Source organism: Microcaecilia unicolor, chromosome 11 (genome assembly GCF_901765095.1).
Source record: "Microcaecilia unicolor chromosome 11, aMicUni1.1, whole genome shotgun sequence".
Lineage (NCBI taxonomy): Eukaryota > Metazoa > Chordata > Amphibia > Gymnophiona > Siphonopidae > Microcaecilia > Microcaecilia unicolor.
The window spans coordinates 134,202,307-134,226,363 of NC_044041.1; the positions used below are offsets into that span (position 1 = coordinate 134,202,307).

At 47.5% G+C, this 24,057-nt stretch overlaps 1 protein-coding gene across 1 annotated transcript in view; it reads left to right on the forward strand.

Moving 5' to 3' along the window:
* The window catches only part of SPTBN2 (spectrin beta, non-erythrocytic 2), a 1,201,559-nt gene that overhangs the window by 251,554 nt on the left and 925,948 nt on the right, over positions 1-24,057 (forward strand). The window contains exon 6 of the mRNA XM_030217767.1: positions 5,524-5,639. Within this exon, the coding sequence (XP_030073627.1) occupies positions 5,524-5,639 (116 nt within the window). The remainder of the gene's footprint in view (positions 1-5,523; positions 5,640-24,057) is intronic.

A 24,057-nucleotide genomic window follows, 5' to 3' on the forward strand; every position in this document is an offset into this window, starting at 1 on the left:
TCACGAAGTGCCTGGCTGTAGTAGCAGCGGCCGCTTCGCAGGCTGGGAGTACACGTATTCCCCTATCTCGACGATTGGCTGGTGAAGAACACATCCGAGGCAGGAGCTCTACAGTCCATGCAGATGACTATTCGCCTCCTGGAGCTACTGGGGTTTGTGATAAATTATCCAAAGTCCCATCTTCTCCTAGTACAGAGACTCGAATTCATAGGAGCTCTGCTGGATTCTCAGACGGCTCGTGCCTATCTCCCAGAGACGAGAGCCAACAACTTGTTGTCCCTCGTCTCTCGGGTGCGAGCGTCCCAGCAGATCACAGCTCGGCAGATGTTGAGACTCCTGGGCCATATGGCCTCCACAGTTCATGTGACTCCCATGGCCCGCCTTCACATGCGATCTGCTCAATGGACCCTAGCTTCCCAGTGGTTTCAGGCTGCTGGGGATCTAGAAGACGTGATCCACCTGTCCACGAGTTTTCTCAAATCCCTGTATTGGTGGACGATTTGGTCCAATTAGACTCTGGGACGTCCTTTCCAAATTCCTCAGCCACAAAAAGTGCTGACTACGGATGCGTCTCGCCTGGGGTGGGGAGCTCATGTCGATGGGCTTCACACCCAGGGAAGCTGGTCCCTCCAGGAACGCGATCTGCAGATCAATCTCCTGGAGTTACGAGCAGTCTGGAACGCTCTGAAGGCTTTCAGAGATCGGCTGTCCCACCAAATTATCCAAATTCAGACAGACAACCAGGTTGCCATGTATTACATCAACAAGCAGGGGGACACCGGATCTCGCCCCCTGTGTCAGGAAGCCGTCAGCATGTGGCTGTGGGCTCGTCGTCACGGCATGTTGCTCCAAGCCACATATCTGGCAGGCGTAAACAACAGTCTGGCCGACAGGTTGAGCAGGATTATGCAACCTCACGAGTGGTCGCTCAACTCCAGAGTAGTGCGCCAGATCTTCCAGGTGTGGGGCACCCCCTTGGTAGATCTCTTTGCATCTCGAGCCAACCACAAAGTCCCTCAGTTCTGTTCCAGACTTCAGCCCACGGCAGACTGGCATCGGATGCCTTCCTCCTGGACTGAGGGGAAGGTCTGCTGTATGCTTATCCTCCCATACCTCTGGTGGGGAAGACTTTGTTGAAACTCAAGCAAGACTGAGGCACCCTGATTCTGATTGCTCCGTTTTGGCCGCGTCAGATCTGGTTCCCTCTTCTTCTGGAGTTGTCCTCCGAAGAACCGTGGAGATTGGAGTGTTTTCCGATCCTCATCACACAGGACGAAGGGGCGCTTCTGCATCCCAACCTCCAGTCTCTGGCTCTCACGGCCTGGATGTTGAGAGCATAGACTTTGCCTCTTTGGGTCTGTCAGAGGGTGTCTCCCGTATCTTGCTTGCTTCCAGGAAAGATTCCACTAAGAGGAGTTACTTCTTTTTATGGAGGAGGTTTGCCGTCTGGTGTGACAGCAAGGCCCTAGATCCTCGCTCTTGTCCTACACAGACCCTGCTTGACTACCTTCTGCACTTGTCTGAGTCTGGTCTCAAGACCAACTCTGTAAGGGTTCACCTTAGTGCAATCAGTGCATACCATTACCGTGTGGAAGGTAAGCCGATCTCAGGACAGCCTTTAGTTGTTCGCTTCATGAGAGGTTTGCTTTTGTCAAAGCCCCCCGTCAAGCCTCCTACAGTGTCATGGGATCTCAACGTCATTCTCACCCAGCTGATGAAACCTCCTTTTGAGCCACTGAACTCCTGCCATCTGAAGTACTTGACCTGGAAGGTCATTTTCTTGGTGGCAGTTACTTCAGCTCGTAGAGTCAGTGAGCTTCAGGCCCTGGTAGCCCATGCTCCTTACACCAAATTTCATCATAATAGAGTAGTCCTCCGCACTCACCCTAAGTTCTTACCGAAGGTGGTGTCGGAGTTCCATCTGAACCAGTCAATTGTCTTGCCAACATTCTTTCCCCGTCCTCATTCCTGCCCTGCTGAACGTCAGCTGCACACATTGGACTGCAAAAGAGCATTGGCCTTCTATCTGGAGCGGACACAGCCCAACAGACAGTCCGCCCAATTGTTTGTTTCTTTTGATCCCAACAGGAGGGGAGTGGCTGTGGGGAAACGCACCATATCCAATTGGCTAGCAGATTGCATTTCCTTCACTTACGCCCAGGCTGGGCTGGCTCTTGAGGGTCATGTCACGGCTCACAATGTCAGAGCCATGGCTGCGTCAGTGGCCTACTTGAAGTCGGCCACTATTGATGAGATCTGCAAAGCTGCGACGTGGTCATCTGTCCACACATTCACATCTCAATACTGCCTGCAGCAGGATACCCGACGCGACAGTTGGTTCGGGCAGTCAGTGCTTCAGAATCTGTTCGGGGTTTAGGATCCAACTCCACCCCCCTAGGCCCATGTTTATTCTGTTCCAGGCTACACTCTCAGTTAGTTGGATAAATTGTTAGGTCAATCTCAGTTATGTCCTCGCCGTTGCGAGGCCCAATTGACCATGTTTGTTGTTTTGAGTGAGCCTGGGGGCTAGGGATATCCCATCAGTGAGAACAAGCAGCCTGCTTGTCCTCGGAGAAAGCGAAGGCTACATACCTGTAGAAGGTATTCTCCGAGGACAGCAGGCTGATTGTTCTCACAAACCCGCCCGCCTCCCCTTTGGAGTTGTGTCTTCCCTTGTCTTTGTCTTGCTACATATGGGACTGACGAACACAAGCCGGTTCGGGCGGGAAGACGGCCGCGCATACGCGGTGCGCATGGGCGCGCGAGGACTAGCGAAGGCCTTTGCTAGTGAAGTTTCCGATTGGAGGGGCTGCCGTGGACGTCACCCATCAGTGAGAACAATCAGCCTGCTGTCCTCGGAGAATACCTTCTACAGGTATGTAGCCTTCGCTTTCAGGTGTCAACTGGTATGCCAATGTTATATAGCAGCAACAAGTGCTAGAGGCCTGCGTGTATGCAGGTCCCTGGAGCACTTTTAGTGGGTACCGCAGTGCACTTCAGCCAGGTGGACCCAGGCCCATCCCCCCTATCTGTAACACTTGTGCTGGTAAATGGGAGGCCTCCAAAACCCACTGTACCCACATGTAGGTGCCCCCTTCACCCCCAAGAGCTATGGTAGTGTTGTACATTTGTGGGTAGTGGGTTTTGGGGGAGGGGGGTTGGGTGCCCCTATTTGACTGACTGTACATTTGTCCTTTAGATTGTAAGCTCCTTTGAGCAGGGACAGTCCTTCTATGTTAAATTGTAGAGCGCTGCGTAACCCTAGTAGTGCTTTAGAAATGTCAAGTAGTAGTAGTAGTAGGGGGGTTGGGTGCTCAGCACCCGTGGTAAGGGAGCTATGCATGTGGGAGCGTTGTCTGAAGTCCACCGCACTGACCTCTAGGGTGCCCAGTTGGTGTCCTGGCATGTCAGGGGGGCGAGTGTACTACGAATTGTGGCCCCTCCCACGACCAAATGGCTTGGATTGGGACGTTTTTGAGCTGGGCGTTTTTAGTTTCCATTATCGCTAAAAAAAACTAACGCCCAGCTGAAAAACATCCATTTTTTCGAAAATGCAGTCTGTCCCGCCTCTTCATGTACCCGTTTTCGGACTAGACGCCCATGGAGATAGGCGTTCACGTTCGATTATGCCCCTCCATGTATTTTCCTTGTAGGCCTTTTGGAAGCGATGAGTCTTCAGGGATTTGCGGAAGTTAATTATTTCGTCAATAGCTTTCAGGTCTGTAGGTAGAGCATTCCATAGCTGCATGCTCAAGTAGTAGAAGGTGGCATGTGTCAGCTTGTATTTTAGTCCTTTACAGCTGGGGAAGTGCAGATTGAGATATTTGCGGGATGATCTTACAGCGTTTCTGGGAGGCAAGTCCACAACAAGGTTTAGCATGTAGATTGGGGCATCTGCGTGTATAATTTTGTGTACAATCGTGCAAATCTTCAACTCAGCGCGTTTTATAAATAAGTTTTATGGCTATATTTTGGATTGTTTTTAGGACAACCCAAGTACAAAATGTTACAGTTATGGGGCCAATATTCAACTAAACTTTTCCAGGTAGGAGTGGCTTCTACCAGAATCAGGTCATACTTGGATGTTTAGCAACACTTACCAGGACAGTGCTGCTGAAAATCTGGGCAGACCACCTCGACACTATCCAGGTAGTACTGGGGTGGTCCAGGAGCAGAATCTGGACTGAGCTATTCAGTTAGCAATAATATTCAGTCTGTTAACTAGGTAATTATCTACTCTTCTCATAAATTTGATAACCTAACACCATTTCCTGGGGGAGCCCTTACTGTCTCCTATGTAGGAGGCATTGGAGCTCTGGTGGTAGCCTGGCATGCCTCTTGTGGTAGAAATTTTAAAAATATTTTCTAGTGTCGGAATTCGCACGTGGTGGGATTTGGAATTACCACTGGGCTTCCCCAGGAACCCGGCGGTAGGGCCAAATTGTCACACACACAAAGCTGGCACTACCCCTGCCCCCTTTTGTAAAAGATCCCTAAGACAGCTTCTTAGCTATACTTATTTCCATGGTTCTTGTTTAAAATTAAATTCCTGTCATAAGTCATTTAAGCAAAAAGAAACAGTGAGGTGACCAAAATACACGGTGGTGGGGACCAGATAAATAAGGCCGGGTGATCCAACACTCAGTATACTTTATTATAAAATAGCACACAAATGTCAGATGATGAATGTCACACAAATTGCAGATTGTAAGATTCGGACTCAACATGGGCCGTGTTTTGGCACTGTTGCCTTTATCGGGAGTCCATCAAATCTAATGAGAATCTTCCTGTGCTATAATCCAGAGTGTGGTTTCTTTGTGATATATGATGAAATGCAAGAAGCTCAACCAAGGAGTCACTAGCTCAATGAGCCATAACAGAATATCAAGTATTGGATCACTGCCACGGTTTTTTTTGGTCACTCCCACTATTTCTTTCCACTTTTGTGATTTGTGGGACTAAATTTGGTTTTCTCCAGCTTTTGTTGTAAATTATTAAACTCCTGTAATTTTTCTAGAGACAAAATCTGTTTAATATATCTGACCCTCTTATTTTTCCTTACCAATAAAATAGATTTTTCCCCTAATCTGTAGTTCCAGATAATACCACAGGGGAGCTTCTTGAGACGCTCCCTGGCAGTATTTTATATATGCTTTACTACTACTACTACAAATCATTGAGTATATTCTGCCATTTCAACCAGACTAATATCAACACAGGATGCACAGCAAGATTCTTACATGGTTCTCTCTTTTTTTTAAATAGCTGTTTATTTAAACCAACAGATAGAACACTGGTTGCAGTCCCATACAGTGGTATTATCAATAAACCTTGTAAGGTAGCACATGTGCTGTATATTGATTCTTTTCTTTTTCATCCAGTATCCCAGAATTTATAACTATCTCAATCAATGCTTAGTTCAGTATACTGATCTCTAAAATGTATGTGTACATGTCAAAAGAGGGAAAAGAGAATAACTCTTATTTCATAGTAAGTTGCCCACTGCCTGTTTCTATCTCCTAGGCCTGATGTGATTGAATTTGACAAGCTAAAGAAGTCCAATGCTCATTACAATCTGCAGAATGCCTTCAACGTGGCAGAGAGGGAGCTTGGGCTCACCAAGTTGTTGGACCCTGAGGGTAAGGAGACAATACTCACAATGGAATACATGGAGGTGCATGATGGGACTTCCCAATGCTTTATACTCAGTTTTCAGACCTAATATTGCATTAGGTATCACAAACTGAATTAATATTTTTTTTATTTGGACCACTTGAAAAAAATAACTTTACATGTGTTAATTGTTATGGGGCTAATATTTAGCATGTGGCAATAGTGACTTGTAAGTCTCTCCCAGCCACAGGCTGCACTGATCCCGGATAGTCAATGCTGGGGCATGCGTGGCTCCCAGCACTGAATATCCAGGTATGTGCACTGAACCAGAAGTTAACCGTGCACTGGCCAATATTCAGGCCAGCGCCCAGTTAATTCGGTATATGAAGTTAGGACAGCCATTTTTTTGACCTATCTGTATGTGCTGCTTAGCCGATTAGCAGACAGAATATCACTGTAAGTGCTAAGGTCTGACTCCACCTGAACTCTGCCCCAGACCGCCCCTAACCTAGCCAATAGGGAATGGCTGGTTTGCAGAGATATTCAGTGGCATTACCTGGTTAATTCCCACTGAATATTGGCAGCTAGCCTGCTCAGTAGGTTTTAACCTGGCAGGAATCTAAAAAGGGAGCAGTACAACTTAGACGTCATCGTTGATGATACGTTGAAACCCTCTGCCCAGTGTCCGGCGGAGGCTAAGAAAGCAAATAGAATATTAGGTATTATTAGAAAAGGAATGTTGTTTGAAATTGGTTATTATGCCCTGATCCATAGGTTGGATCAGAGAGGTAGTGTCTGGTGGCAGGAAGACCACCTTGACGTTAGACAGCCTGACATCATCACTGTGTACAGCACAATTATAACAAAGCATCAAAATCTGACACTTTTGTGCCCACATTCTAGTGTCTAACTTCTTTAGCCACTGCTTCCAAATTTCCCCAGTCTTCCATGAATTTGCGTTAGCCTCGTATGACACAGGAAGTCGCTTAACATTCTTGAAGCAACAGGGCTGTTTGCTCTTTCCAATGACGAGTGGTTTCAACTTCTCACTCCCATCCATATTGCAGCAAAGGAGGATCGTCAGTCGGTCCTTCAAAATTTTACTTCCTGTAGTTTCGGCTTGTTTGAATGCAAGTGTTCCATCAGGAATCGCTCACCAGAAGAGACTGTTTTCGTCAACATTGAAAATGTCACGAAGTGCAAACTCGTTCAAGATGGTAGGAAGAACTGAAACAACCCAATTTTCAGCACCAAAGTCATCAGCATCTTGTTTTTCACCATGCTGTTTCTTGAATTTTATGTTGTTCCTCTCCTTCCATCTTTCCAGCCATCCAACAGTGGCTTTGAATTCAGTTAGTCCAAGACTTTCAGCTAGCTGATTAGCTTTCTGCATAAGAAATGGACCACTGACAGGAAACTGTCTGCTCCTGACACGAGAAAACCACCGAAGAAGAGCATCTTCTATATCCTCAGCTTTTCCCGCCCGTTTACGTTTCCGGTGTGGATTTGTATTGTTTTGCCAGTCTTCCAGAAGCTGGTCTTTCTGCTTCAAGATACGTGAAATTTGACTGGGATTGACACCGTATTCTTTAGCAATAGATGCTTGACTTTGTTTTCTAATATTTTAAGAACTTCTATTCGTTCAGCCAGTGTTAAAGTCTTACAGTTGCGCGACGATGACGACTCCAGTGTACACTCTAACAACATTCTTTTGCTTCTACTGCCTGTGGCAATTAACCAACGAGATTTCAAATTTACCTTCCATTTGTCACGCGCCAATCGGCTTCCATATTCTGCACGTGCGCTTATGCGGAGTCTTTCCTGCAGAGGAGTGGTCTTAAACCATGCATATAAGCGAATCTTGCACTTATCAGTGGTGCGCTAAACCGGTTTGTCCCCATAGAAATTGATGGCGCCAAAAACGGGACCAAAGTATGGCATGCAGTTAAACAGAGCATGCGTTAATCCGACGTGCACTTAAATGGAGTGCACTGTACTTATGTACTTATGACATATTAAAGGCATTTCTATAAAGGGTGACTAAATGTAGGTGTTACTAGCATGCAGAAATTTGTAGAATATTACCACTTATGCATGTGATTGGTGCCAGCAATTGACAGTTGAGCACATAAGTTCCGGCTCTATTTTATAAGCAGTACAAGTAAATCACTTAGCATGCAACTGCAAGGGCGTGGTAATATAGGTGGAGCTAGGGTGTATCATGGGCATTTTGCCTAGAACATGTGCAATGCTATCAGTTACACGCATTGCATGGTGCACTCACTTATACATGCTATTGAGATGACATGAGTGACCATTAGGCTTATTTTTGAAAGAGAAGGACGCCCATCTTTCGACACAAATTGAAAGATGGGTATCCTTCTCACAGGGTCACCCAAATCGGCATAATCAAAGCCGATTTTGGGTGTCCCCAACTGCTTTCCGTCACGGGGATGACCAAAGTTCCCGGGGGCATGTCGGAAGTGTAGCGAAGGCAGGACTTGGGTGTGCCTAACACATGGGCGTCCTCGACCCTGTCACTGTCTGTCATTAGATCCTGGATCGTGAGCCCTTGAGCCCAGGCCACACCCAGGAAGGCAAACTAGGGAAGGCCTGGGGTGGATTCCAAACACCCAAGCAGATATGCAGAACCCCTCAAAGAATAGGAAACTTCCAGACACATATGGCCTGCACCCACAGACCCAGCTGCACACAGCTACCGGATGCGGAGTCACTGGAACGGCTGGCCCCCACAGGTACCACACGGTGAGGCAGGGACGCAGATACCGGAACAGCTTCGGCAGTCTTCACCTGCACTTAGCCACCGTCCCCCAGAGGTTGAGCCTCTGGGTTCAAGCGGCTGGCAGGACTTAGGTTAGCAGTAGCAGCAGTAGTATCCGGCAAAGCTGCACCAGACTGATGGTGGGGCAGATCCAGCAGGACCCAGCCCTGCTGGACAAGGAGTTCTGAGCTAAAAAGAATACAAGCAAGAACACAAGACTACCAAGCACAGAAACCCACATACAGCAGACACAGAGACCGAGGGGTTAACACAGCCCAATCACTCCAGAACAAGCAGTGAAATCTCAACAAGCAGGACTAACACAAACACATTAACTAAACAAACAAATTGAGATAACACAGAAGGGAGGCACTAACATCCACCAGAGAACACTGCCCAGCTGCAGGAGGAAGACAATTAACCCCACGCTGACAAATACAAACAATGAACACAGAATAAATGCAGAAAGCCAGCACTTCAAGACACAGAGAGGGAGGGAACAGCTCCCTCCCGCACACAAAGCCAATACATAGGAAAAAGGCAGGTGAGAAGCTAAGCAGGAGATTCCTAATGCTAAGCAGAGTTTACCTGAAAGTGCAAGTAAAAATAGCCCCGGGATACTGACGTCAGTAGCTGCAGACTTCAGCTACCACCCAGCTGACCAATAGCAAGCAAGTCCCACCCAGCTACCCTAGCAGAGAGATCCCTAGCCCCTCCCTCGCCCTAGCAGAGTGGAACAGCCTCTCTCAGCCTGCTAGCAAAACATAACAAAAACATAACAGACCCATAATGGAAAAGAAGGGCGTCCCTGTCAAGCACTTGGCCGACTTTACTTGGTCTTATTTTGTTACGACCAAGCCACGAAAAGGTGCCTGAACTGACCAGATGACCACTGGAGGGAATCAGGGATGACCTCCCCTTACTCCCCCAGTGGTCACTAACTCCCTCCCACCCTCAAAAAAATTCTTTAAAAATATTTTATTCCAGCCTCTATGCCAGCCTCAAATGTCATACTGAGGTCCATCGCAGCAGTATGCAGGTCCCTGGAGCAGTTTTAGTGAGTACTGCAGTGCACTTCAGGCAGGCGGACCCAGGCCCATCCCCCCCTACCTGTTACACTTGTGGTGGTAAGTTTGAGCCCTCCAAAACCCACCAGAAACCCACTGTACCCACATCTAGGTGCCCCCCTTCACCCATAAGGGCTATGGTAGTGGTGTACAGTTGTGGGGAGTGGGTTTTGGGGGGGGGGGCTCAGCACACATGGTTAGGGAGCTATGCACCTGGGAGCAATTTCTGAAGTCCACTGCAGTGCCCCCTAGGGTGCCCGGTTGGTGTCCTGGCATGTGAGGAGGACCAGTGCATTACGAATGCTGGCTCCTCCCATGACCAAAGGACTTGCATTTGGTCGTTTCTGAGATGGGCGTCCTCGGTTTCCATTATGGCCAAAAATCAGAAACGACCAAGGACGACCATCTCTAAGGTCGACCTAAATTTCCAGATTTGGGTGTCCCCGACCGTATTATCGAAACGAAAGATGGACGTCCATCTTGTTTCGATAATACGGGTTTCCCCGCCGCTTCACGGGATGTCCTGTGAGGACGTCCTCAGAAAAACTTGGCGTCCCTTTTGATTATGCCCTTCCACGTGTTTTTGCCTCCAGCGCAATCTTTTTTTCAAAGTCCCTCTTTGCCTTCCTTATCAGCGCTTTGCATTTGACTTGACATTCCTTATGCTGCTGCTTATTTTTAGTAGGTTCCTTCTTTCATTTTCTGAAGGATTTTCTTTTAGCTCTAATAGCTTCCTTCGCCTCACTTTTTAACCATGCAGTCTTTCGTTTGGTCTTCCTCCCTCCTTTTTTAATACACGGAATATATTTGGCCTGGGCTTCCAGGATGGTATTTTTGAACAGCATCCACTCCTTGATGGTTGAGTCTGCCCTCGAGGGATCACAGAGATTGATGTCCCATTCCTCTGCTTTTCTGGGCAAGGTGGCCTGACCCATACATTTCTCTGGGAGGCAGCTTTATAAGGCCTTGCTGCTTGTCAACCACATTCGGATCTATCAGCTCTAGACTAATATTTATTGAGGAGCAGACTGTGCTCGTGTTCGCAGATTGTCGCCCCATGGATAAGACTGCTGGGTTCCCAGGCTGAACCAGAAGAAGGTTTGTAGACAATATCTGACCAGAAGTGCCTTTGATGTTTTAACATTACATCTAGTCTTTCCCATTAGGGAGAAGAAATGAGTACATTTTCCTTGTTGCATGTCTTGGATGTTGATTTTTCCTGCTGAGGAAATAATCTTTTGGGGACAAAGTGAAAGAGGCCTCTGACCACATTCTAAATCACACCATACAGCCCCCTTTTTCGGCCATCTCCAATTGTGTCCTCTTCTTCTGGGAGGTCTTTGTGTGGGCCTATAAGCAGTAGTTACTGCTCTGGTGGGTTTACCTCTTCTTCCCATATTCCTCAGCAGGCCCAGTTCCACTGCTCCCTCCCACATCGACAGTGTACCTAGGAGACCCAGTCCACTCCCCAACTGTAGCAGGGAGCGCACTTTTGACTGCCTCCTGGGAAGCATAGCTGCTTTTGAAGTTGCACTCTCGGAAGTTCTACCAGAAAAGGAGGGAAGCTGAATTTTTTCCAAGGAAGGTGAGCCTTTCAGCTCAGTTACGCACTGAATTAGCAAAGTTGCTTGCCCACTGAGACCTTCATACCTCAGCTCTCTATACAAAGAAGTATTCTGTCCTTCTCCAGACTAATGTGGAAGGGCACATTCCACCAGAGCAAGAAAAGATGGAATTCTATTCTAGCTTCTACCTTGAGACATGGAACACGGGAGGGGGGGTGCTTTCCTCCTCAGGGCCAAGAGCAAATATCGAGTCAAGGGGAACTCCAGGATGATTTCCCTGGACACACTTCTTCTCATAATTCAGGTAACTGATTGGCTATGCTCTCTGGATTATAAGGAGATTCTTATGAGCCACACAAAGATGTCATGTGGGGTTATGTCACTACCAGTACCACGTTTGGCTGTTTAGCCTCATGTCAACTCCCAGAGTGTTTCATGAAGTGTCTAGCCATAGTTGTGACATTGTTCCACAGACTGAAAGTCCTTACCTGGGTGAATAGCAAGTCACGAGCACATCGAGGAAAGATGTTCACCTGTCCATGCACAGAAATATTTGAGTGCTGGAATTCCTGCAGTTTCTCATCAACTACCCTGAGTTCCACTGGTGCATTGCAGCCCTGCTGGACATAGTCAAGCTCAGGTGATCCTGCCTTGAGCTAGGAAAAATGCCATCATCACCATTGTCCCTTAAGTCTGCAGCAGCTAACAGGTCACAGCTAGGCAGATATTCAAGTTGCTAGGGTACAAGACCTCCTCATTACACGTTATGTGCCTACTGTTCAGAGGTGCCCAATGGACCCTAGCTTCCCAGTCATAGCAAGTTAAGGAAAACCTAGCAGTAATCATCCAGATCTCCCCAGAGCTGTCTTAGACATTGCCGTAGCGTACATTCTGGACCATTTTGATCCTGGAATTACCATTCCAAATTTCTACCAATGCATTCACTCAGGGAGACCATGTACATGGACTTCACACCTAGGGGACTTGGTCTGCTGGGAGGCAGAGTACCAATTCAACCTCTTGGAACTCTGGGCATTTTGAAATGCACTGATGTTTTTTTTATAGATCAGCTGTCCAACTATGCTCACTCTAACAGACAATCAGGTAGCCATATACCCTGTGGACAAGCAGAAACATGCGGGATCCTACCCCTTGTGTCAGGAAGCGGTCGGTATGTGAACTGGGACCACTGGCCAGAGATCATGCTCTGGCCCACATACCTGGAAGGGAAGAAGAACAGCCTGCCAAACAAACTGAGCAGGGTGATACAACCCTTCATGTGGTCTCTCAATATGAGTGTTGCCCTTCAGCATCTCTGAGAGTGGGTCTTTTCCTTGTTGAAACTTTTTACCACTCACCTCACCCATAAAGTGCCTCAGCTTTGCTCCATGCTCGGGTCACATAGAAGGCTGGCATCAGCTTTTCTCCTGCATTGAGACTTTCATATGCATTCCTTCCGATCCCTCTCATAGGGAGGACCTTGTTCAAACTTGGATAAGGCTAAGGGTCCATGATTCTCATCGCTCTGTGCTAGCTGAGGCAGATCTGGTACACTCTACTTCTGGAGATTAGCCTTTTTTTCCAAACCCATCTCTTAGAACCAGGAGTCTCTTCTACATCCCATTTCCAACTCCTTGCCCTTATAGCCTGGATGGTGGGAGCATAATCTTTCCCTTTTTGCAGCTGCTTGAGGGTGTCTCCAAGGTCTTGCTGGCTTCCAGAAAGTATTTCACCAAGAGGTGTAAAAGTTTCAAATAAAGGAGGTTTGATGTCTAGTGTGGAGGCAAGACCCTCTCCTACTCCCCTACACAAAGACTGCTTAAATACCTCCAGCACCTCTCTGTTTTGAAGACTAACTCTGTAAGCATAGGCAGTCGGTGGCCCAACTGTTTGGGGAGGCTAAAGGGGGTGGGGCCAGAGGTGGAGCTTAAATCCATAATTATCTGATAACACAGAAAAAAAAATAAAAAAGTCACAATTAATACCTTTTATTAAATTTAGATATTAGGTATGTATCATATGTCAAAGAACAAAGTGGTTGCTCAAAGCATATTCTAACCACAATCGCTCAACTGCAAAACACTATGCACAACTTTGTGCAAAAACACACTCAGAACCTTACTGTACCATAAATATTACACTGGGCAGAACCTAAGACACCAATATACCACCCATACGGAAAATGCAGACCGTCAACAATATGAAACAAGGGATCATATCATCACAATTCTCATGTAGAGCCACAAAACACCCTAATTCATGTTTAATGTGGGATAAAATGCCATAAATAAGTAAATAAATATAAACTTTTAATGTTGAGCACCTGATTCTCAAAGTGAACATATTCCAAACACTAGGGCCGTGCCTAGGGTCTCTGGTGCCCCCCTGCAGACTATCAGTTGGTGCCCCCCCCCCCCCCGTTGGCATCTCCTTTCTCTCTTCTCCCACCCTGCCCCCCTTTTTCAGCCCATTACCATAAAAGGTGAATGACAAGTTGAAGAACAGCAAGCAGAGGGAGCACAAGATGTTTCAAAAGGATTATGAAAATGGCACAATTCGGTCTTAAACAGATCTTTAAAGGCACATAGTTCATCATACAGTTCAGTTCCATTGATATCCTTATTATCACAATCTGATAAACTCTATCAAAACTCCGAGGGGTCTAAGATTGTCAAGACCCTACCTAAACCTACACTACCCAAATTGCAAAGGACTGAAATACAAAACAACTTGCGCAGCCGGCTTCTCTTACATAAGCGCACAACTATGGGATGGTCTCTCAAAAGCTGTGAAAACAATCCATGACCACCTGAACTTCAGGAAATCACTAAAAACCTACCTCTTCAAAAAAGCCTACCCCAATGACCCCACGTAACCCTCTTCACCTACCAACACAGCATGACTATGATCGAACAGGACATCACATAATCTTCATCCATTCCGACCCTCCACTTATACTTCATACGATCATTATACAACTTTGTATTTGTTATCCACCGACTGGGCAAACGCCTTTGACGGTACTATGTAAGCCACATTGAGCCTGAAAACAGATGGGAAAATGTGGGGTACAAATGCAACAAATAAAACAAATAAATAATGCATTTTGATGAATAGATCCTTTTAGCTTGAAAGTTCTTTGGCAGAAGGTGTATTGCAAACATGTGCTGAGCTCCGCACACCAGTGGCATTATGTAAAACAATTCTATCAGATACACAGCACACGCCTGAACAGCATGCCCATTCCCACGCTTCAGTTTTCTAGAGCCTGCATTCTAACATTATAGATACATGAGTGAATATATTCCAATAAACGGGTATGACTTTACATTATTAATTATGATAGTTTCATGGAAATGCCAGTCTTTTAAACAGAAATAGCATTGCCTTTAGGAAAAAGGGATCATCTGACACCTTATTAAGAACAACTCCCCCCCCCCCCCCCCCCCCCGATGTGTATTGTACGAAGAAGCCTTTAACCCTTTCTTCCACTTAGATTCATCATATAACTACTCCGTTTCCCTCTGTTACAAGCTTCCAAGTATTAAGAGGTTATACTCTAGTACTCATTTCTAGTAAACCCGTGTCAACACAAGAGGGCAGAAAAATCTCAGCCCTTAACTCTTCCGGTACCCACTTGTTAAACTTTAGATAAGCGATCGCTAAAATGCAATTAATTGGTCCTCGATGTTTACCAGTTTTCTCCTTGTGCACGTTTTATCTTTTGGTCTCCGCTTTCAACAGGTTGTCTTCCCCCTCCTTCGCTACCTTGAGAGAATAAAATCGGAAAACTCTAAGGAGCTGCAGATCCTGGGAACCAGAGTGCTAATTACACGCTTCAGATGCACTCCAGGAAGATTTCCATAGCCCCAGGGCACCTTTTCTCTCCGGGTGCCTACATTATGTTTTACAAGTCTCTCGGGCTAATCAACTTTCCTTTAAAACATACCGGTGTTTTGGAGAAATTAAGTGTATCAATTTGATTCCGCCACTAAATATCTAGGGTCTAGTTTCCCAAACAGCAGGTTTTTGTAGTCTCCTTTGCAGCAGCAGGCTCCAGCCTTCCCTCGCATGGTTCTGCCCTCGCGGAAACAGGAAATACGTCAGAAGAGGGCGGAGCCATGCGAGGGAAGGCTGGAGCCTGCTGCTGCTGCTTACAATGCTGGTGCCACCCGCTCGAGGAAAATTACAATATTTTAAGGTAGGGCGAGGGCAGGAAGGAATCGAGGGCTATCGGGCAGCTGAGGTCAAACGGGAGATGACTGGTGACCTGGCTGGGGAGCGGGGAAGCCTGCAGTTCGTGGGGTGGGGGCAGCGGTTGGGTTCCTCCCCAAGCCTCTTATACCGGGCGCCTATGTCTGTAAGGTTTCACCTTAGTGCAAACAACACTTATCACCGTCTTGGGGGTAGACCCATGTTTCTACAGCCTTTAATTGTTCTCTTCATGTGACATTTCCTGTTGACAGAACACCATCTGAAACCTCCAACTGTGTCATGGAACCTCAGTGTCGTTCTCACCCAGATGATGAAAGAGCCTTTTAAGCTACTAGATTCCTGCCATCTGGAGTACCTGACCTCTAGGGTCTTGATTTTAGTGGCGGTTTCGATAATACGGCCGGGGACGCACAAATCTCCACATTTAGGTCGACCTTAGAGATGAGTTGTCCCCAGTTTTCAGCGATATTGGAAACCGAGGACCGCCCATCTCAGAAACGACCAAATCCAAGCCTTTTGGTCGTGGGAGGAGCCAGCATTCGTAGTGCACTGGTCCCCCTGACATCTAGGACACCAACCGGGCACCCGTAGGGGGCACTGCAGTGGACTTCAGAAATTGCTCCCAGGTGCATAGCTCCCTTACCTTGGGTGCTGAGCCCCACAAACCAACTCCCCCCAAAACCCACTCCCCACAACTGTACAAAACTACCATAACCCTAAGGGGTGAAGGAGGGCACCTACATGTGGGTACAGTGGGTTTCTGGTGGGTTTTGAGGGGCTCACATTTACCACCACAATTGTAACAGGTAAGGGGGGGGTGGGCCTGGGTCCACCTGCCTGAAGTGCACTGCAGTACCCACTAAACTGCTCCAGGGACCTGCATACTGCTGTCATGGAGCTGGGTATGACATTTGAGGCTGGCAAAAAATATTTTAAAAGTTTTATTTTTTTAGGGTGGGAGGGGGTTAGTGACCACTGGGGGAGTAAGGGGAGGTCATCCCCGATTCCCGCCGGTCAGTTCGGGCACCTTTTTGACGCTCTGGTCGCAAGAAAAAAATGGACCAAGTAAAGTCGGCCCAAGTGTTTATCAGAGATGCCCTTCTTTTTTCCATTATCGGCCGAGGATGCCATGTGTTAGCACGCCCCAGTCCCGCCTTCTCTACACTTCTGACACGCCCCGGAAACTTTGGTTGTCCCCGCGATGGAAAGCAGTTGGGGACGCCCAAAATCGGCTTTCGATTATGCCAATTTGGGCGACCCTGGGACAAGGACACCATCTTCCGATTTGTGTCTAAAGATGGGCGTCCTTCTCTTTCGAAAATAAGCCTGAATGCCACTCAGAATCTAGAGCAAATCTACCATGCCAGCACTAACTTCCAAACAAGGATCCTACCTATGAAAAGGTAGCGCCCAAATATTACAGTGAGGCCCTAAAATATCAATACATCTATCGAGAAACCTGAACAAGCCAAATTACTACAGAATGCTACATAGAAACTTCATGGTGACAGAGTACTCGGGTCACACATACAGAAACACAATGCCAAATACACAAACTGTAGAAATATAAATTAAACCGAAACCCCAAGAAGCCAGACCTGCATGTAGTAAATTACAGAACAAGAAAGAAAGGCATTTCCTGCTGTGCAAAATATAAAGCTAACACATGCCAGGGATGGTGTTTGGTGGGGGAGTTGCAACTAGGGCAATTGTGCTTGGCTCTCATGCCAGAGAGAGCCTCAAGCCAGCAGAAGCTGAAGAAGGCACAGTCTGGTAATGGGCTTTGGGGTCCTCTCCCAGACTTCTTCCCTGGGCCCCAGCCATGTCTGACATATGCCAAATCTGACATATTCTAATCACAAAATAGAAAATAAAAATAATTTTTTTGTACATTTTTGTGTCTGTTCATTTATTTTTCAAATCATATTAGTCCCAGTCTCTGATTTTGCATCCGTCTGTCTTTCCTGTTCATTTGACATGTCTTCGGTCTCCATGTCCACCATCCATCCCCATCTATGTGTCCATATATTTCCTTGTCTAGCATCTCCCCTGTGTTCATATCCCCACATCCATCATCATTCCTTTGTGCACCCATGTACCCCATGCCCAGCATCTCCCTTTTGTGTTCCTGTTCTCCCCCTTGTCTGCTATCTCCCCTCTGTGTCCATTGTACCCAGTGCCTGTTTTCTAGCAAAAAAGGTGCCGGTACTCAAATGCCACACCACCCTTCAGGGGTGGGGTGATCACTGAGGGACCCACCCCACAATAGCCAGCCCCCCTGCAACCAGTCACAGAATCTATGAAAAGGCAGAATTGGTGTGTAGAGCCTGAGCTCTTTTACCATAACTTGGGGACCATGAGCCAGTTTTAGCAGACAATGAAAAAGGTGCCGGTACTCAGTACCCCCAAGTACCCTCTCAAAAAAAGCCCTGATTGTACCTCTATACCCACCAACCAACTGTAGGATTTCCTCCCAGTCTCCCAGTGCCTCACAGTCTTCCTTCTGCTTAAGGAACTCTGCCTGTTTGGCCTCTAAGGCACGCACTGAAGCAACCATTTCCTTCCTACAAGCTGACTCGAAGATGGCCCATTTCCGATCCGTCTCCCTAAGACCATTCTCCATTACCTTATGGGACTCCTCTTGCTGCTGTATATGGCCCACTAAAGTTAACATCAGCCCCTTATTCAGTCTAAGGACCTCCCTCAGACGCTGCTCCAGGTGCCTATAGGGTTTCCCTGGATTACCTAGGGCCTGTAACTCCCATTTTACCTGCCCAATACTTTCTTTAAGGGTTTTTAACAGTGGATTCACCTTTTCCCCTTGGGATTCTTCCTGGAGTTTCCTCCCAAAGTCAGGGCCATCTTTGGGAAATTTCTTTAATCCCCTTTCCAGGGTGATAGATTTACTACCTTCTACTCCCTGGGTTTCCCCAGTATTTTTCCCTTGGGGCAACTCTCCCTGGTTCCCCATCACTTGGAGATACTGCCAGTTCCCCACCATAGCATGGGCAGCCTACTTCTTCTTCAGCTGTCTCCCCCCCCCCTTGCTTATAGTATACCTTTACTTCCCCTTCCTTGGGTTCTACCCTTAAACAATGAGGACTACCTTCCATCCTCTCACCTGGGAAGTTCTCACCCGGGCCTACACCCCCTTTCCTAGAGGGTTTTCCCCTTCTTGTCCAGGCACCCATCCTCCCTCTTGGGACTTTTCCGGTTTGTGGCCTCCCCTCTCCCTGAGACATTGGGTGCTGTTCCTGCAGCGGGTTCCTCCTGAACCCTCTTCCCTGCAGACACCACTTTCCCCTTGGGTTCCTGGCCTAACCATGCAGTCTGCCCCTGAGTAATGGGTCACCTCCCGACTCCCATGGCCTTTGGTCTTCCTCTTGCCTGCCATGTCACTTAACCCCCACCAACCAACTGTAGGATTTCCTATTTCCTCCCAGTCTCCCAGTTCTTCCTCTGAACTAGATACAGCCAGAAACCACTCTCCAACATGGCCTATTTCCCCACATTGGTAACACACTGGCTCAACCTTTTTTCTTCTCCCCGGGGTCTCGTCTTCCCCAGACACCCCTTCAGGCTTACGCACCATCCCACTAGTCATTTGACAAAGTCCTCCCCAAAGTCCTAGAACCTAGACCATTGGGGTCACGTGCTGCCATGTACATTCCATCTGTGCTTAACTTGAGCTCCAGCTCCTTCAGCCTCTGGACTGGTGTCACCAATGTGAACTGTCTCCGCCTTCCCATGGCTCTGACGTCCCCCTCGACCGTCTGATGGGGTGCAGCCTGAAACAAAAAGGGAAATATCCAAGTGCGGACTGCGTTTCTCTGATCCTACACTGGCCCCTTTTTGGAACTCGTACCAGACTTTTCCTGAGAACAAGCCTTTTTTTTTTTTTTTACAATTCACTGGACCTGCTCTTCTCAGATTAGAATCCTCACTCGCCTCCCCTCTAGGTACCCTTTACCTGGGTAGGCGAGTAATGCGCCTTTGTCAGCATTGGCCCCCGGGACAGGCTTCTGAAACCTCCTGGACACCACCAGCTCGCTCCAGCCACTCACCTATCTGGTCTGGACTACAACTCTCTCTGCTTTCCTCTCCCACGTGGAAGAACACTGCAGATCCCACCACTGCCACCACTTGTAAAGACAAAGCACCTTCCACTCTCCTCTAGGTCTCACTGGCCCCTTAACTCTGAGCAAAACTCCAGCCAGTCTTCTTCCAGTAACCTGCACACACCAACCTCAAGGTTCTGGGCTCCTTCTTCACTCAGGGTGATCGTCTCTTCCTGCCTCCAGACTGCTGAAAAGCCTTCCCCGTTATATCCTCTGTTTCCCGGCCACTCCTCTGGCTCTCCTGTGATGCTCTCCGCCCTTTCCCGGAACTAAAACCTTGATTCTTCAGCTCTCACCAATATGTAAATTAGACACAGTCCACAGATGCAAATACCCTTTATTAGTACTTACCTTCAGTCTGGTGGGGAGCAACTTCTTTCCAGCTTATTATTCCCTTACAAGTTTATTCACTAAGTCCCTTTACTTTGGGAGACCTGGGTCTCAGTGTCAACAGCCTCCTCCCCTGGACAGGACTTTCTTCGTTCACCACAATTGTAATCACATTCCTGTCTTCCACCCCACGGCTGTTAGTCCATTTCAAATAATACACAAGTCCATCAGTAACATAGCCTGGTAAGTACCTTCCTGGCTTTTAGAGTCTCCTTCTCTCCCCATCCTCCAGGAAATCTTCTCCATTAGGCTTCAGGCTCCTCCAACTTGCTTCAGGTCCCCCATCTCCTCTCCCTTTCCTTTTATCAAAGGAGAGTCTTTATAGGGTGGCCAATAATCCTCCCCACCTCTTTAGACCTTGTCCCCCCTGGCTCCAGAAAGATCTGGGTCTAGAACTCTGTCACTACCTTTCCCTCCCCCGCTCTGACAGCTCTCCCCAGTGGCTACTTTGGGGAAAAAACAGTCCTATGACTTGAGCACCCTCTAGCTGTCTCCGGGGAATCACCCTAATATCACCTTGGAGCTCCCTCTACTGGCACCTTCAGGTCATTACCCAGCTATCTCCTTGGAGCTCCCTCTAGGGACCGTATAATGGCATTTTCCTGATTTCCTGTAGGAGAGCACCCTCTGACGGCCACCACAGGGTAGGGCAGTCACTGTGTTTATCACACATTGTATCTCTATTCCCATATTTCGCTCCCCACCCCCGTGTCAAGCATTGCCCCTCTGTGCCCATATGCCATCCCAATACAGCATCTCACCTGTGTCCCTGTCCCCATACTCCCACCCAATGCCCATCATCTCCCTTAAAAAGAGATGATAGAACCTCTGTACATGTGGGTGTTGTCTACAGACCTCCGACACAATTGGAGGAATTAGATAAAGACCTGATCGCAGATATTCAAAGGTTGGGAAACAAGAGAGAGGTGCTCTTGCTGGGAGATTTCAATCTGCCGGATGTAGATTGGAAGGTTCCATCTGCGGAATCAGAAGGAAGTAGAAAGATCGTGGATGCTTTCCAAAGTGTTTTGCTCAGACAAATGGTGACGGAACCCACGAGGGAGGGAGCGACGCTGGATCTGGTGCTCACTAATGGGGATAGCGTGTCAAATATCCGAGTGGGAGCTCACCTGGGCAGCAGTGACCATCAAACGGTTTGGTTTGATATAACAGCTAAAGTGGAGAGCGGTCACTCAAAACTCAAAGTCCTGGACTTCAAGCGTGCTGACTTTAGTAAAATGGGGGAATACCTAAGGAAGGAGCTGATGGGCTGGGAGGAAGTACAAGAAGTGGAAGGACAGTGGTCCAGGCTGAAAGAAGCTATAAATAGGGCCACGAACCTTTATGTAAGGAAAGTAAATAAAAGCAAGAGAAAAAGGAAACCGATATGGTTCTCCAAGCAAGTGGCTGAGAAAATAAAGGCTAAAGAGTTGGCATTCCAGAAATACAAAAAAACTCAAGAAAAGGAACACGAGGAGGAATACCAGATGAAACTGAAAGAAGCCAAGAGAGAGATATGTCTGGCGAAAGTGCAAACGGAAGAACAAATGGCTAGAAATGTAAGAAGGGGTGGCAAAATTTTCTTCAGGTGTATTAGTGAAAGGAGAATGACTAAAAAGGGAATTGTGAGACTAAAAGATACTGCGAACCGCTATGTGGATAATGATGAAGAAAAAGCAAATTTGCTAAATAGATACTTCTGTTCTGTTTTCACAGAAGAAAATCCTGGAGAAGGACCGCGATGGACTGGAAAAAGTACAAATGAGATTGAAGTGGATAGAGCACCGTTCACGGAAGAGAGTGTGTATGAACAACTTGAAAAGCTAAAGGTGGACAAAGCCATGGGACCGGATGGGATCCACCCTAGGATATTGAGGGAGCTCAGAGAGGTTCTGGCAGGTCCTCTTAGAGATTTGTTTAATATATCCTTGCAGACGGGAGAGGTTCTGAGGGATTGGAGAACGGCGGATGTGGTCCCTCTTCACAAAAGTGGTGGTAGGGAAGAAGCTGGAAACTACAGGCCGGTAAGCCTCACTTCGGTTATTGGAAAAGTAATGGAAGCGATGCTGAAGGAAAGGATAGTGAATTTCCTGGACGCAAATAAGTTGCAAGATCCCAGACAACATGGTTTTACCAAGGGGAAATCGTGCCAAACGAATCTCATTGAATTCTTTGATTGGGTGACAGGAGAATTGAATCAGGGACGAGCTATGGACGTAATCTACTTAGATTTCAGCAAAGCTTTTGACACGGTTCCCCACAGGAGGCTCTTAAATAAACTGGATGGGCTGAAGATAGGACCGGAAGTGGTGAACTGGATTAGGAACTGGTTGACGGACAGACGCCAGAGGGTGGTGGTGAATGGAATTCGCTTGGAGGAGGGAAAGGTGAGTAGTGGAGTGCCTCAAGGATCGGTGCTGGGGCTGATTCTGTTCAATATATTTGTGAGTGACATTGCCGAAGGGTTAGAAGGTAAAGTTTGCCTATTTGCGGATGATACTAAGATCTAACAGAGTGGACACCCCGGAGGGAGTGGAAAACATGAAAAAGGACCTACGGAAGCTAGAAGAATGGTCTAAGGTTTGGCAATTAAAATTCAATGCGAAGAAATGCAAAGTGATGCACAGGGAATAGAAATCCACGGGAGACGTATGTGTTAGACGGGGAGAGTCTGATAAGTACGGATGGGGAGAGGGATCTCGGGGTGATAGTATCTGAGGATTTGAAGGCGACGAAACAGTGTGACAAGGCGGTGGCCGTAGCTAGAAGGTTGTTAGGCTGTATAGAGAGAGGTGTGACCAGCAGAAGAAAGGGGGTGTTGATGTCCCTGTATAAATTGTTGGTGAGGCCCCACCTGGAGTATTGTGTTCAGTTTTGGAGGCCGTATCTTACTAAGAATGTAAAAAGAATTGAAGCAGTGCAAAGAAAAGCTACGAGAATGGTATGGGATTTGCGTTACAAGACGTATGAGGAGAGACTTGCTGACCTGAACATGTATACTCTGGAGGAAAGGAGAAACAGGGGTGATATGATACAGACGTTCAAATATTTGAAAGGTATTAATCTGCAAACGAACCTTTTCCGGAGATGCGAAGGCGGTAGAACGAGAGGACATGAAATGAGATTGAAGGGGGTCAGACTCAAGAAAAATGTCAGGAAGTATTTTTTCACAGAGAGAGTAGTGGATGCTTGGAATGCCCTCCCGCGGGAGGTGGTGGAAATGAAAACGGTAACGGAATTCAAACATGCTGGGATAAACATAAAGGAATCCTGTTCAGAAGGAATGGATCCTAAGGAGCTTAGCCGAGATTGGGTGGCAGAGCCGGTGGCGGGAGGCGGGGCTAGTGCTGGGCAGATTTATACGGTCTGTGCCAGAGCCAGTGGTGGGAGGTGGGACTGGTGGTTGGGAGGCGGGGATAGTGCTGGGCAGACTTATACGGTCTGTGCCAGAACCGGTGGTGGGAGGCGGGGCTGGTGGTTGGGAGGCGGGGATAGTGCTGGGCAGACTTATACGGTCTGTGCCTTGAAAAGAACAGGTACAAATCAAGATAAGGTATACACAAAAAGTAGCACATATGAGTTTATCTTGTTAGGCAGACTGGATGGACCGTGCAGGTCTTTTTCTGCCGTCATCTACTATGTTACTATCCAGCTTATAATTGAAACTTTTCGCCGGCGATCTTTCGACAGAAATCGGGAGATCACCGGCAATTTCACAAAAGCGGCTAAAAGCGTATAATCAAAAGCTGGCTTTTTAACAGCATCGCCGCTTTCCCGTCGCCTTGCCGGCGAAAGTTCAAGGGGGCGTGTTGGCGGCGAAGCGAAGGCGGGACATGGGCGGGTATGGGCGTGGCTACCAGATAGCCGGCTTTTGCCGATAATGGGAAAAAAAATACGGCGTTAAGCAGTATTTTGCCGGGTTTACTTGGTCCTTTTATTTTCACAACCAAGCCTCAAAAGGTGCCCAAACTGACCACATGACCACCGGAAGGAAGCGGAGATGACCTTCCCGTACTCCCCCAGTGGTCACTAACCCCCTCCCACCAAAAAACCCCCACTTTAAACACTTTTTTTCCCAGCCTGTATGCCAGTCTCAAATGCCATACCCACCTCCATGACAGCAGAATGTGTTCTGTCCTCCGACAGCCTTTTCCTGCTTGTGATGTGGCTCTGGGGTGAGTCTGACACCTTTTCTGTTATTTACACTGCAGAGTCACATCAACAATGCATTGTGGTGGGTGTAGGTATTGGTAGTTGGTAGGCTCTACTCCCCTGGTGCTTTCCCCCTGCTTACTGGGTCAGAGTGT